We start from the raw sequence: 16382 nt of genomic DNA on the forward strand, positions 1-16382 counted from the left end.
TCCTTCCCAACATTCATTTATAACTTCTTGAATCAGGGAACAGGGTTTCTGTTCTCTCATGCAGAAAGCAGCTTCATCCTACACAGTAAAGAGAACAGTAAAGATCTTTATATTGAGAATGAGAATTAAAAGAAGAAAGCATGGGAAGCCTGGGTGGCTCAGTCATTAAGCATCTGTCTTCAGCTCAGGTCATGATCCCACGGTGCTGGTATCAAGACCCGCTTTGGGCTCCCTGCTCGGCAGGAAGCCTGCTTTTCCCTCTCTGACTCCCCCTACTTGTGTTCCCTCTCCCGCTGTCTGTCTCTCTCTCTCTGTCAAATAAATAAATAAAATCTTTAAAACAAGGGGCACCTGGGTAGCTCAGTGGGTTAAAGCCTCTGCTTTCGGCTCGGGTCATGATTCCAGGTCCTGGGATCGAGCCCTGCATAGGGCTCTCTGCTTAGCGGGGAGCCTGCTTCTTCCTCTCTCTCTGCCTGCCTCTCTGCCTACTTGTGATCTCTGTCTGTCAAAGAAATAAATAAAATCTTTAAAAAAAAAAAAAAAGAATAGTGATGATGAGAGACAACTTAATGTATATACAGCAGCAAGGCACTGTAATAGTGAGGCAACTCATATAAGCTTCCAATTTCTTAGTTTTTTTTTATTTTTGACATCTTGCTTAATATGTTTGGTATTATGTGTCTAAAGTGTTGAAAGAACCTTCCAATGAGTGGTTCTATGGAACTATAGGTGGTGCTATTTTTAATAATTCCAGAAATTTTTTTATAGGAGCATCTTTAGCAGAAATAGATTCTCCTCGGTTGCCTTCGCATTTATCAGAGTATGAGCGAGATACCTTACTTGTTCAACCTGAGGTAAAGTCTTTAATAATATTTAGTACTTTTTACAGGATATATATTATTTACATTCATGCATATGTACGTTTAACCACTGCATTTTACTAAATTATGTGTGTATGCTTTTTTTTATAGGAAGTAGTAGAAATGTCACACATGCCAGGAGAGCTGTTTAATTTATATCTTCACCAAAACTACATAGATTTCTTCGTGGAAGTAGATGATCTTGTCAGAGCCAGTGATTTTCTGAGTTTTGCAGATATCCTCAGCAGTGACTGGAATGTAAGACCATTTGACTTAACTGTTTTTGTTTATGAATATTTCCTCAGAATTTAGAAAGTTTACTTTTACCCCTCATTATTTGACATCTTACGTAACTTCTTTTTCTTTTTCTTTTTTTTTAAGATTTTATTTATTTTTGAGAGAGAGAGAGAGAGCACAAGCTAGGGAGAGGGGCAGAGGGAGAAGCAGACTCCCCGCTGAGCAGAAAACCCAACTCGGGACTTGATCCCAGGACCCTGGGATCATGACGTGAGCCAAAGGCAGATGCTTAACCGACTGAGCTACCTAGGGGCCCCTTATGTAACTTCTTAATAACAGTAATAAAACTCTTGGTTTCAGCTTAGGTTGTGATCTCATGGTTCATGGGATCGAGCCCTGAACTTGGGGCTCCTCCCCAAACTCAGCAGAGAGTCTGCTGAAGATTCTTTCCCTCTGCCCCTCCCTGAATCACACATGTGCATGTTCTCTCTCTCTAAAATAAATCAATAAATACTAAAAAAAACAGTGAACATACATTAAGTAAATATGATTAGTATTTTTTTTGGCATCAGCAGTACCAGTAGTAGCACTGCATTGTAAATCTCTTATTTTCTTTATTTTACATTTTGTCTCTTTTTTAGACACGGTCTTTACTCAATCAATATAGTATATCCATAGCTACAAGAGGTGTGATACATTCCAACAAAGCCCGAGGATTTGCTCATTGCCAAGGGGGAGGATCAAGTTTTCGACCCTTGCACAAACCCCAGTGGTTTCTTATAAATAAAAAGGTAAAAAAAGAATTTTAATTTTTTATAGGTAAACTTTATGGTATGTGGATTATATTTCAGTAAAGCAACTATTTTTTATAAGTTTTTAAAAAGTGTTTTATTATAAGTAAGAAATAGTTGCTAACACCTGCAATTTTCTTAGAATTATAGTAAGACATAAAAAGGACGCTCTTCTTAAATGCCTCATTATTTTTAAGGAAGAAACACTAAAAATTTGAAAGTACATATTTTATTTCTTAGTTGATTATTATTGAATTCATAGGATTGTTATAATTATCTTTTAGTTTTAATTAAAAATAGGGGCACCTGGCTGGCTCAGTTGGAAGAATGTGTGACTCTTAATCTCAGGGTTGTGAGTTCAAGCCCCACATTGGGTGTAGAGATTACTTTAAAAAAAAAAAAAAAGGAGAAAAGGTAAATCTTTGCTTTGCCTCTAACCATCTGGATGGATTATTTTACCTAATGTGCACTTAGTTTCCACAGCTTTTTTTTTTTAATTAATTTTTTTTAAGATTTTATTTGTTTATTTGACAGACAAAGATCACAAGTAGGCAGAGAGACAGGCAGAGAGAGAGAGGAGGAAGCAGGTTCCCCGCTGAGCAGAGAGCCCGTTGCGGGGCTTGATTCCGGGACCCTGGGATCATGACCTGAGCCAAAGGCAGAGGCTTTAACCCACTGAGCCACCCAGGCGCCCCTAGTTTCCACAGCTTTAAATGTGGAGGATTCCATTAGCAATCAAAAATAGGTGGCCCCCCCACTTTGAATACTGCACACAAAAATATTTTTTTTCATAAATTTTCATCTTTAAAAAATGAGTATAATAATTAAAATTCATATACAGATTTCTGGCTCAGAATTCCTCTGACTCCTGAAAAGAATGCAAAGTAAGGCCCCACTGGTCTATGTTTTTACATGGCAGCGATCTGATCAAGCCAAGTAGCATCTGTCCCTTGAAGATGGGAGTAGTGGGTACTACTTTCCCCAGCTGTCTCACTGCACTGATTTATATACCTGCCTGTCTCCTACAGCATCCAAATTTGTGGCCCTTGGACTACGTCATCTCTAAGATGTCTTCCAGTTTGTAAATCATATGGCTAAATAGGAGCCTGCAATTCGTTATCTAAGACATTTTTCCAACAGATTTCTTGGAGAATTTCATGACTTTTAACCAGTTTATGTCCCTTATTGATTTGCTTTGCTCTTTATAACACAAATATTAATTTCCTTATAGTTCCATACAGATAGTCTCTGTAAAACTATAAGGTCCTTGAAAGCAGATTGTGCTTCTCTCCTCCTCAGCCTAGCATTGTACCCATGTTACTTAAGAAAATAATTTTTTTTAACTGAGAAACAAACCCTCACATAATTTGTGAGGTATGCTCATAAGCAAAATACCTTTCGTTTTTAAGATTTTTTTTCTTTCTACCTTTAAGTCTCTTAAAAAAAAGTCTTATTGCTGTTATGTCAAAGAGGAAATAGTTTTATAGGTAAAATGCTTTATTAGGTAAGGCTAGGACAGTTATAAAAACTAATTACATAAACTCTTAAAAGTATGTGGTATATAAACAATTTGGGATACAGTAAACTTAGTTTGTCTAGGGAATACATCTCCATATTTTTTTACTTTTCATCTTTTTTTTTCTATACAGTATCGGGAAAATTGCTTGACAGCAAAAGCACTTTTTTCTGACTTCTGCTTACCAGCTTTATGCCTCCAAACTCAGCTGTTGCCATACCTTGCCTTGCTAACCATTCCAATGAGAAATCCAGGTAATAACATGGGTTTTTATTTATCCCAAGAATTAGTATTTTACAACTTCCTAACTTTCTGTAGGTCAACTCATTGCTATATTCTAGTGAGCTAAGTTTTTTTTTCCCTTTATTTTTTGATCCAGAATTAATACATATTTTTTACTTAAAAAGGAAGAAAGCAATACAGATGTATATATAAAGTAAAAGCTAAAAGTCTCCTATAACCACAGGTAATTGCTTTTCAAAGACTGAAATTCTTGTAGACTTTATTCTGTGCAGATACAAACATTAGGCATATGCTTTAATTGGCATATGACACTTATCATGGATAGCACTCCATATTTTATAAATAAGTACTAAATCAGCTCCAGAGGTTGGGAAGTCCAAACTCAAGATACAGGCAGATCCAGTGTCTGGTGAAGACCTTGTTCCTACCTTGTAGATGGCTACCATCTTATATTCTCACATGGCAGAAAGCAGAGCAAAGAGAAAGCTCTCTCCGATGTCCCTTTTATAAATATAAAAAATCCAGGATAATTTTATACTTCCCTGACCTAGTCCTGGAATTAGGAATTTCAGGAGCCCTGGTTCCTTATAGTGGAAATGGTATTTAGGATTTAGGATCTGGGGGTGCCTCGCTTGCTCTGTTGATAGAGCATGTGACTCTTGATCTAGGGGTTGTGAGTTCAATCTCCATATTGGGCATATAGCCTAAAAAAAAAAGAATTTAGGATCAGGACACTAGATATGGTCCTTGCTACTGGAGTATCATTGTGTCTAGGCTGTTTCAGTGAAACAAAGCTAGAAAGTGTGTGTGCCTGTGTGTGTGTATATGTGGGTGTGTAAACCATGAGTTCACAACAGTACATTCTGTTTTAGCCTAACACCACAGAGTTTATTCTCAACTTTCCTGGTTTATTATCTAGTACTGGTTTACACTACTTATATTGGAATTATCTGGAGATTCTTTTATCTACTAATTAAAAATTCAGATTATGGGATCACAAACTCAGTTTTTCATATCAAAAAGCTGTTTTTAAAAAAATCCTAATTCTGTTCTGTAGTGAATCTTTAATAAGGTGAGAATGCAAGACCCCTCACAGTGTTGGATTAACAAACGTCGAAGGGTTTATAAAATTCAGTCAAAAATAAGGTGTTTTGGGGGGTTGCAAAGATGGTGGAGGATAGGGGACCCTATTTTAGCCAGTCCCCTGAAGTAAGCTGGATATCTACCACACCACTCTGAATACCTACAAAATCTGCCTGAGACATAGGAGGATATATCTGGATCTCTACAAACAGATATCTCCAGTGTTTAGTTTCGAGGTATGAAGCAGGGAGCCATGATTCTATGGGCAGATATTGGAAGATAAACGGAAGTGGGAGGGAGCCTCTGGGATCCTATACCACTGGAGTGCAAAAGGCTCTCGTGCTGGGGACCGAACAGATTCGAATACCGTAGAGGTGGAGGAAGGACTTGAGGGCAGCCCCCCAAGCTGAAACCTGAAGCTGCCGGGGTACACATGTGAGCTGGGGGTTGCTGACAGTTTTAGAAAGACAAAGGGCAGAGACATGGCTGGACCTGAAAGTGAGGACTAAGAGTGCTTCTGTGGGGTGCACACAATTCAGGATGCTATGGTTTTAGCAGCACAGACAAAAATAGAGATACTGTAGCTTGGAAAGCTCACTGAAGAACAGACTGCGCTGTCTCTATTCTGAGACAAAGGTTTCTGCTCTGTTGGAAGAAATGCAGAAAGATGCCAGGGAAAGCTACCAGAGAACAAAAGCCTCAAAAAACCAGTTTTCACTCAGTCTATCCCCCACCAACAAGGGGCAGGGCAACTCTGCCCAAAAAGGATTGCCTGAGTAACAGCAAGGCAGGTCCCTCCCCAGAAGACAGGATGGGAGAACAAGAGGCTGACAACCCTAAGGTCTCTATAAAATAGGGGCATCTTGCTTGAGTTGTGATCAATAATTCGGACTCTGTGCATTCCCTCAACCATTCCTCAACAGAATGACTAAGGGAGGAACCCCAGCACCAGAAAGATTCAGATACTGTGACCTCTGCTACAGAACTAATGGATATGGATATAAAAAAAGATGTCAGAAATAGACTTCGAGGTAACATTTATGCAGACAGTAGCTAGGATGGAGAAAACCATTAATGGCAACATATATTCTCTAAGGGCGAAAAATGAGAGCTGATCTGGCAGAACTTAAAAATGCTATCAATGAGATCCAGTCTAATCTAGATACTCTTTTTTTTTAAGATTTTATTTATTTACTTGACAGAGAAAGAAATTACAAGTAGGCAGAAAGGCAGGCAGAGGAAGAGGGGGAAACAGGCTCCCTGCTGAGCAGAGAGCCCGATGTGGGGCTCTATCCCAGGACCCTGAGATCATGACTTGAGCTGAAGGCAGAGGCTTAACCTATTGAGCCACCCATGTGCCCCTAATCTAGATACTTTTTTTTTTTAAGATTTTACCTTTTTTTTTTTAAAGATTTTATTTATTTGACAGAGATCACAAGGAGGCAGAGAGACAGGCAGAGAGAGAGGGGGAAGCAGGCTCCCTGCTGAGCAGAGAGCCTGATGTGGGGCTTGATCCCAGGATCCTGAGACCACGACCTGAGCCGAAGGCAGAGGCTTAACCCACTGAGCCAACCAGGCACCCCTAATCTAGATACTAACAGCTAGGATAAATGAAGCAGAAGAACAAATTAGTGATCTAGAACACAAACGGATAGAAGAGACAGAACAGGAGGAGACCTGGAACAAACAGCTTAAAATCCATGAAAAGAGAAATAAGTGATGCCAGAAATGTTCCAATGTCAGAATTTTTGGGATCCCTCAGGGGAGGGGTGGAGAGAAAGAGAAGACTAGAAGATATATTTGAGCAAATCGTAGCTGAGAACTTCCCTAATCTGGGAAATGAAACAACATTTTTGTCCTATAGGCAGAGAGGACCCCTCCCAAAATCCAGAACAGACCAGCACCCTGGCATGTAATAGTAAAACTAGCAAGTCTTAGAACCAAGGAAGCCATCTTAAGGGCAGTTGGGGGAAGAGATTCCTTACATACAAAGGGAAGAACATCAGAGTAACATCAGACCTGGCAAGCCAGAAAGGGCTGGCAAGACATATTCAGGGTACTAAATAAGAACATGCAACCAAGAATACCTTCTCCAGCAAGGCTGTCATTGAGAATAGATGGAGAGATAAAGAGCTTCCAGGATGGGCAGAAACTGGAAGAATATGTGATCACTGAGCTGGCTCTGCAAGAAATATTAAGGGGTGTTCTATAAAAGAAAGACCCCAAGAGTGATATAGAACAGAAATTTACACAGATAATCTATAGAAACAAGGACCTCACAGGCAACATGATGATGAAAAATCATATCTTTCAATAATCACTCTCAACACAAGCAGCCTAAATGCTCCCATAAAATTGCATAGGGTTACAGGTTGGATAAAAAGACAGGACCCATCCATGTGCTGTCTATAAGGGACTCATTTGAACCTAAAGATACATTCAGACTGAAAGTGAAGGGATGGAGAACCATCTTTCATGCTAACGGACCTCAAAAGAAAGCTGGGGTAGCAATTCTCATATCAGACAAAGTAAGCTAAAGACTATAGTTAGCAATACAGAAGGACACTATATCATTCTTAAAAGATCTATCCAACAAGAAGATCTAACAATTTTAAATATCTATGCCCCCAGCATGGGAGCAGCCAACTACATAAGCCAACTGTTAACCAAAATAAAGAGACATACTGAAAAAAAAAAGAGAGAGAAAGATATATTGATAATAATACATCACCAGTAGGAGACTCAACACTCCACACAATCACTAGTAGGAGACTCAACACTCCACATCTTAGCAGAAAATCAGCGAAGAAACAAGAGCTTTGAATGACTCATTGGACCAGATGGACGTCATAGATAAATACAGAACATTCCACACTAAAGCAACAGAATGCTCATTCTTTAGCACACATGGAGCTTTCTCCAGAATAGACCACATAATGGGTCACAAATTAGGTTCAACCAGTACCAAAGATTGAGATTATTCCATGTATAGTCTCATACCACAATGCTTTGAAACTGAAACTCAATCAGAAGAAAAAGTTCGGAAGAAATACAAGCACTTGGAAGCTAAAGACTATCCTGCTCAAGAATGTTTGGGTCGGGGCACCTGGGTGGCTCAGTGGGTTAAGCCTCTGTCTTGGCTCAGGTCATGATCTCAGGGTCCTGGGATCGAGCCCGACCTCGGGCTCTCTGCTCAGCAGGGAGCCTACTTCCTCCTTTCTCTGCCTACTTCTCTACTTGTGATCTCTCTCTCTCTCTCTCTCTCTCTCTCTCTGTCAAATAAAATCTTAAAAAGAAAAAAAAATGGGTCAACCAGGAAATCAAAAAAGAACTTAAACGATTCATGGAAACCAATGAGAACAAAAACATATCAGTCCAAAACCAATGGGGTACAGCAAAGGTGGTCCTCAGGGGGAAATACATACCATTCAAGCCTCACTCAAGAAAATAGAAAAAGCCAGAATACACAAACTATGTTTACACCTTGAATGGAGAATCAACAACAAATTAAGCCCAATGCATGCACTAGAAGGGAAATAATTAAGATTAGAGCAGAGATCAATGAATTAGAAACCAGAAATACAGTAGAACACATCAACGAACCTGGAAGCAGTTTCTTTGAAAGAATTAATAAAATCGATAAACCACTTGCCAGACTTATCCAAAAAAAGAGAAAGGATCCAAATTAATAAAATTATGAATGAAAGGGAACAGTCATGTCTAACACCAAGGAAATAGAAACAACTCTCAGAGATTATCATCAACAACTATATGCAAATAAGTTAAGCAACCTGGAAGAAATGGATGCATTCCTGGAAAACTGGAAACTACCAAGGAAGAAATGGATAACATGAATAGACCAATAACCAGTAATGACATTGAAGCAGTGATCAAAAACCTCCCAAAAAAACAGAGAGTCCAGGACCTGATGGATTCCCTGGTAAATTCTACCAAATATTCAAAGAAGAAATAATACCTATTTTCCTGAAGCTGTTTCAAAAATTAGAAGGAAAACTTCCAGACTCATTCTTTGAGGCCAGCATTACCTTTATCCCCAAACCAGGCAAAGACCCTTTCAAAAAGGAGAATTTCAGACCAATATCCCTGATGAATATGGATGACAAAAATTCTTAACAAGATCCTAGCTAATAGGATCCAATAGTACATTAAAAAGATTATCCACCACGACCAAGTGGGATTCATCCCTGGGGTGCAACGGTGTTCAACATTCACAAATCAATATGATAGAACACATTAATAAGAGGAGAGAGAAGAACCATATGGTCCTCTCAATTGATGCAAAAAAATATTTGAAAAAATACAGCATCCTTTCCTGATTAAAATTCTTCGGAGTAGGGGCACTTGGGTGGCTCAGTGGTTTAAGCCTCTGCCTTCGGCTCAGGTCATGATCCCGGGGGCCTGGGATCAAGCCCCGCATCGGGCTCTCTGCTCAGCAGGGAGCCTCTTTCCCTTCCTCTCTCTCTGCCTGCCTCTCTGCCTGCTTGTGATCTCTCTCTGTCAAATAAATAAAAATCTTAAAAAAAAAAATTCTTCGGAGTATAGGGATAGAGGGAATGTTCCTCAATTTCATAAAATCCATCTGTGAAAAACCACCCCGAATATCATTCTCAATGGGGAAAAGCTGAGAGCCTTTCCCTTAAAATCAGGAACACAACAAGGATGTCCACTCTCGCCACTTTTGTTCAACATAGTATTAGAAGTCCTAACCACAGCAATGAGACAACAAAGAGAAAAGGTATTCAGATTGGCAAAGTAGAAGTCAAACTCTCTGTTCGCAGATGACATGATACTTTATGTAGAAAACCCAAAAGATTCCACCCCCAAATTACTAGAACTCCTACAGCAATTCAGTAATGTGGCAGGATACAAAACCAATGTACAGAAATCAGTTGCTAAATCAGGAAACGACAGATGCTGGTGAGGGTGTGGAGAAAGGGGAACCCTCCTTCATTGTTGGTGGGAATGCAAGCTGGTGCAACCACTCTGGAAGACAGCATGGAGGCTCCTTAAAAAGATGAAAATAGGGCACCTGGGTGGCTCAGGGGGTTAAGCCGCTGCCTTCGGCTCAGGGTCCTGGGATTGAGTCCCGCATTGGGCTCTCTGCTCAGCAGGGAGCCTGCTTCCCTCTCTCTCTCTCTCTCTCTGCCTGCCTCTCTGCCTACTTGTGATCTCTCTGTCAAATAAATAAAATCTTTAAAAAAAAAAAAAAAAGATGAAAACAGAGCTACCCTACGACCCAGCAATTGAACTACTGGGTATTTACCCTAAAGGTACAAATGTAGTGATCCGAAGGGGCACGTGCACCCAAATGTTTATAGCAGCAATGTCCACAATAGCCAAACTCCTAGATGTCCATCAACAGATGAATGAATAAAGAAGATGTGGTATATATACAATGGAATACTATGCAGCCATCAAAAGAATCAACATTTGCGACGACGTGGATGGAACTAGAGGGTATTATGCTGAGCGAAATAAGTCAATCCAAGAAAGACAGTTATCATGTGAACTCCCTGATATGAGGAATTTGAGAAGCAATGTGGGGACTTGGGGGGTAGGGAAGGAAAAAATGAAACAAGATGGGATTGGGAGGGAGACAAACCATAAGAGACTCTTAATCTCACAAAACAAACTGAGGGCTGCTGGCGGGGGTGGGGGAGGGAGAGGGTGGTTGGGTTATGGACATTGGGGAGGATATGTGCTGTGAAGTGTGTAAACGTGGTGATTCACAGACCTGTATGGGACTAATAATGGGGCTAATAATTCATGATTATTAATATTAATTATTAATACGATTAATTATAATTATTAATATTAATACATAAGAATTGATGTAATGTTAATAAAAATTAATAATTTAAAAATCAGTTGCTTTCTAATACACTAACAATGTAACTGTAGGAAGAGAAACTAGAGAATAAATTCCATTTACAGTAGCATCAAAACCCATAAGATACCTTGGAATAAACCTAACCAAAGAGGCAAGGGACCTATACTCTAGAAACTACAGAACACTCATGAAAGAAATTGAAGAAGACACAAAAAGATACAAAAACATTCCATGTTCATGGGTTGGAAGAATAAATTTTTTTTTTTTGGAAGAATAAATATTGTTAAAATCTGCTGGCCAGAGCAATCTATACTTCCAAACCCATCCCTATCAAAATACCAATGGCATTTTTCAAAGTGCTAGAACAAACAATCCTAAAATTTGTATGGAATCAGAAAAGACCCCGAAGCGCCAAGGATATCATATTGAAAAAGAAAAGCTGGGGGCATCATGTTGCCTGATTTTAAGCTATATTACAAAGCTATAATCACCAAGACAGCATGGTACTGGCACAAAAACAGACACATAGGCCAGTGGAACAGAATAGAGAGCCCAGATATGGACCCTCAATACTATGGTCAAGTAATCTTCAACAAAGCAGGAAGAAATATCCAATGGATGAAAGACAGTCTCTTCAATAAATGGTGCTGGGAAAATTGGACAGCTATATACAGAAGAATGAAACTGGTCCATTCTCTTACACCATACACAAAGATAAACTCAAAATGGATGAAAGACCTCAATGCAAGACAGGAATCCATCAGAATTCTAGAGGAGAACATAGGCAGTAATCTCTTCAGCATTGGCCACAGCAACTTCTTTCAAGATATGTCTCCAAAGGCAAGGGAAACAAAAGCAAAAGTGAACTTTTGGTACTTCATCAAGATAAAAAGCTCTGAAAAGCAAAGGAAATAGTCAACAATACAAAGAGGCAACCCATGGAATGGGAGAAGATATTTGCAAATGACACTACAAAGGGCTGATATCCAGGATCTATAAAGAACTTCTCAAACTCAACACCCAAAAAACAAATAACCAAGTAAAAAAATGGGCAGAAGGGGCGCCTGGGTGGCTCAGTGGGTTAAGCCTCTGCCTTTGGCTCAGGTCATGATCTCAGGGTCCTGGGATCGAGCCCCGCATCGGGCTCTCTGCTTGTCAGGGAGTCTGCTTCCCCCTCTCTCTCTCTGCCTGCCTCTCTGCCTACATGTGATCTCTCTGTCAAATAAATAAATAAAATCTTAAAAAAAAAATGGGCAGAAGACATGAACAGACACTTCTCCAAAGAAGGCATACAAATGGCTAGTAGACAAATGAAAAATGTTCATCATCATTAGCCATCAGGGAAATTCAAATCAAAACCACATCGAGATACCACCTTACACCAGTCAGAATGGCAAAAATTGACAAGGCAAGGAACAACAAATGTTGAGAGAGCTTGTGGAGAAGGGGGAACCCTCTTACACTGTTGGTGGGAATGCAGGTTGGTACAGCCACTTTGGAAAACAGTGTGGAGATTCCTCAAAAAATTAAAAATAGAACTACCTTATGACTTAGCGATTGCACTACTGGGTATTTACCCCAAAGATACAGATGTAGTGAAAAGAAGGACCTCATGCTCCCCCCAGTGTTCATAGCACCAGTGTCCCCAATAACTAAACTGTGGAAAAAGCCGAGATGCCCCTCAGCAGATGAATGGCGAAAGAAGATGTAGTCCATGTATATAATGGAATGTTACTCAGCCATCAGAAGGGATGAATACCCAACTTTTGCATCAACATGGATGGGACTGGGGGAGATTATGCTGAGTGAAATAAATCAAGCAGAGAAAGCCAATTATCATATGATTTCACTTATTTGTGGAGCATAAGGTATAGCATGGAGGACATTAGGAGAAGGAAGGGGAAAATGAAGGAGTAACAAACCATGAGAGACCATGGACTCCTGGAAACAAACGGAGGGTTTTAGTGGGGAGGGGGTGGGGGGATGGGTTAGTCCGGTGATGGGTATTAAGGAGGGCACATAGTGCATGGAGCACTGGGTATAATATGCAAGCAATGAGTCCTGGAACACTACATCAAAAACTAATGATGTATTGTATGATGACTAATATAACAAAGTAAAAAGAAATGTTTTGAGGCCGCCTGGCTGGCTGAGTTGGTAGAGCATGCAACTTTTTTTTTTCCCAGTATTTATTAGAGAGCATGTGCAAGAGGGGTGGGAGGGAGGGTAGGTGGGGGGGGAAAGAGAGAAGAGTCTTAGGCCAACTCAGCACTGAGCATAGAGCCCTCAGGGTCCTTCCCACAGCCCTGAGATCGTGACCTGAGCTGAAACCAAGAGTTGGGCGCTCAACCCACTGCAAAACGAGGCACCTCAAGAGCATGCAACTCTTGATCTTGGGGTGGGAGTTAAGCCCCACATTGGGTGTGGAGCCTACTTTAAAAAAAAAAAAAAAAAAAATATATATATATATATATATATATATAGGTTTTACTTGTCATTTTCCCCCATTTCTTTATTTACTATGTCATTTTAGACATTATTTATTTACTTTTTACTCCTTTGTCTTTTATTCTGGTCCTCCATGCTTAAAGGTATACCACATACCTCTGATAGCTTTGTTCATTTCTCTCCATTTTCTCTCTCTTCTTTGATTACACAGTATTTATCCATCTTGTTCAAGTTGACTAATTCTTTCTTCAGCCAGTTCAAATCTACTGTTGAGCCCCTGTAGTGAGTCACTGTTCTGGGTGAGTGCTCAAGTGTAGGTAGCCTCTGATCATCATGGCTGTGACCCTCACAGTGTGGACCCACTTCCCTAAAGAAGGAACTTGGGTGAGGGCCATTGTAGTTCAAGGAGGAAGCAGGATTCTCAGCCTGCTGTGCTACTAGGATAGAGCTTCCATACTTTAGGTTGGAGAATGGGAATCCTGAATTTTTGGCTAGCCACAGGAGGGAAGGAGTCCTATGGGTCCTTGGCTGCACCCATCTAGCGTGAAGTCTCTCTAAAGCTGAAGAAGCAATGGAGTGAGTCCTGGTTCAAATGCCACAGACTCTTGCTGTTAGATTTTCCTGAATAAATGTTTTTTCAGAATATAAAAATTTATCATCTTAAACCATTTTTAAGTATGTGGTTCAGTGGTGATGAGCGTATTCACTTTGTAAAACCAATCCCTAGAACTTTGTCATCTTGCAAATTTGAAACTACACACGTTAAACACTACCTCCCACTCCCTGCCTACCACCTATCTTCTCTCTGAATTTGATTACTTTAGGTACCTCACCTAAGTGGACTCATGCAGTGTTTGTCCTTTTGTGACTTATTTCTCACAGCATGGCATCAAAGTTTTTTTATATTATAGCATATGTCAGGGGGCCAATTTGGCTCAGTCATTTAAGCATCTGATTCTTGGTTTTGGCTCAGGTCATTATCTGAGGGTCATGAGATGGAACCCCACTTCGAGCTCCACACTGGCTGTGGAGCCTGCCTAAGATTCTCTTTCTCCTTTCCCTCTATCCTTCTCCCCCCCCAAAATAAAATAAAGAATATATATTTAAAATTATATGTATCAATTTCCTTTTTAAGGTTGAATAATACCACATTGTGTGTATATACCACATTTTGTTTATCCATTCATCTGCCGATGGACGCATAAGTTGCTTCCACCTTTTGGCTATTGTGAATGATGCTGTTATGAACATGGGTGTACAAATACTTTTTAAGACTGTACTGTCAGTTCTTTTGGGTATATACCCAGAAATGGAATTGCTAGGTCATACAGTAATTCTTTAATTTTTTAAGGAACCGCCTTACCATTTTCCACAGCAGTTATACCGTTTTACATTTCCACTAGCAATTCCCAACGGTTTCACTTTCTGCACATCTTTGTGAAACTTTTCTTTTTTCTTTTTTTTTTTTTTATAATAGACATCGTAAAGAATGTGAAATGGTATCCTGTGGTTTTCATTAGAATTTTCCAGAGGATTCATGATTTTCATGTGCTTGTTTTTCATTTGTTTATCTGCAGAGAGTTGTCTGTCTAAAGCTTTTTAAAAATCTGTTTCAGCTCAAATTTCTTTTATTCAAGATATTGGAAGGCTTCCTCTGAAACGACACTTTGGAAGGTAAGCTGATTTAATTTTAAAAACCTGTTTCAAGGGCCGCCTGGGTGACTCAGTGGGTTAAGCCTCTGCCTTCGGCTCAGGTTATGATCTCAGGGTCCTGGGATCGAGCCCTGCATCAGGCTCTCTGCTCAGCGGCGAGCCTGCTTCCCCCTCTCTCTCTGCCTGCCTCTCTGCCGACTTGTGATCTCTCTCTGTCAAATAAATAAATAAAATCTTAAAAAAAAAAACCTAGCAAATAACAAACCAAAAAAACATATTTCAAGACCTGTTACTGAAATGTCCACTGAATGTTACCTATTTATTAAGTATACAGCCAGTAAAATTTATCTGTAAAATCTAAGAAATACATGTTATTTCCAGTGATTAATGACCATATGATTGCATTGTATATCCATCATTTTATTACATATAACAGTATATTTTCACTGGCTCACAATCATAAAAGTAAGGGGATTTTAAAAATTCTTCATTTAACAAATCTTGCATACGTGGAAACCCCTTTTCACCTTTCCTGCCCAGAGGTGTTCTTAGCCTGTGTTTAAAGCCTGCATTGACCAGCAACTACCACAAAAGCACTCTTTTTTTTTTTTTTAAACTTCCTTCTCTTATTAGATTCAGACAAATTAAAAAACAAAACAAAACCGTAGATATAGAGAGGTAAATCTTTATCTGTGCTGTTCCTTTTATTCCAAAATCACTTCTGGGCTAATACAGTGATTAACACAATACCTATATTTCATTTCTACTTAGCTTATTTGTAAGGTCAAATTTTAAAAGTTTTAAAAGGGCTTTTTAACTGCTATTACTGGTTCAACTACTTGATCTAACTTGGGAAACAGGATTTGTCAGTGCTGTTTACTATAGTCATTCATGATAACCGTATTTAGGGATTCCTGGCTGGCACAGTCAAGATAGAGCATGAGACTCTAAATCTCGGGATTGTGAGTTCGAGCCCCACATTGGATATAGAGATTACTTAAATAAACAATCATGATGACCATATTTAATATTATAATTGATTCATGTTGACAATATTAAACATTAATATATAGCTTGATAGTTAATATTTAATAGTACACCTTATTTTTGTACATTTAGCTTATTTCCAATTTTATCACAGTTTTCCTCATAGCTTTAATCATTGTGAACATCAAATGCTATTTACATAGAATGTATTCCTAAAAATAAACTTGCTGGATCCATAGATATACACTTTTCTGAAGCCTTTGTTCTATATTGCCAGATTACTTCCAGGAATATTTTGCCAGTTTTATGTCCACTTATTGTGTATCAGTATATTCTTTTCCCCTAGCTCTTGGCACCACTGGGTTTTATTAAAACTTTCCTAAAAGGTCTTGTGGCACTTGGCTGGCTCAGTCAGAAGAGCATGAGACTCTTGATCTTGGGATTGAGTCCCATGTTGGGTGTAGAGATTGATCTCATGTTTGAGTCCCACGTTGGGTGTATAAATGAAACTTTAATAACTAACTAACTAAATAAATAAAGGTCTTTGCCAGTTTTAAAGATGATGGTAGTAGTTCATTATTTTAATTTCAATTTTTAAAATTACTAATTAGGTTGAACAATTTAGTTACCATTTGTATTTTTTATGTAAATTCTCCCATTTATACCCATTTTTTCCTTTTTTTTTTTTTTTTAAGAGAGAGAGTGCGTGGATG

At 39.1% G+C, this 16382-nt stretch overlaps 1 protein-coding gene across 4 annotated transcripts in view; it reads left to right on the forward strand.

Annotated features, from left to right (window-relative positions):
* Positions 1 to 16382, forward strand: part of RAD17 (RAD17 checkpoint clamp loader component) — a 40837-nt gene that overhangs the window by 23231 nt on the left and 1224 nt on the right. For all 4 annotated transcript variants that reach the window (XM_047729584.1, XM_047729582.1, XM_047729583.1 and 1 more), the window contains 5 exons: positions 769 to 854; positions 972 to 1118; positions 1739 to 1888; positions 3538 to 3658; positions 14646 to 14703. In XM_047729584.1, coding sequence (XP_047585540.1) covers positions 769 to 854; positions 972 to 1118; positions 1739 to 1888; positions 3538 to 3658; positions 14646 to 14703 — 562 coding nt within the window. The remainder of the gene's footprint in view (positions 1 to 768; positions 855 to 971; positions 1119 to 1738; positions 1889 to 3537; positions 3659 to 14645; positions 14704 to 16382) is intronic.

Source organism: Lutra lutra, chromosome 5, assembly GCF_902655055.1.
Source record: "Lutra lutra chromosome 5, mLutLut1.2, whole genome shotgun sequence".
NCBI lineage: Eukaryota > Metazoa > Chordata > Mammalia > Carnivora > Mustelidae > Lutra > Lutra lutra.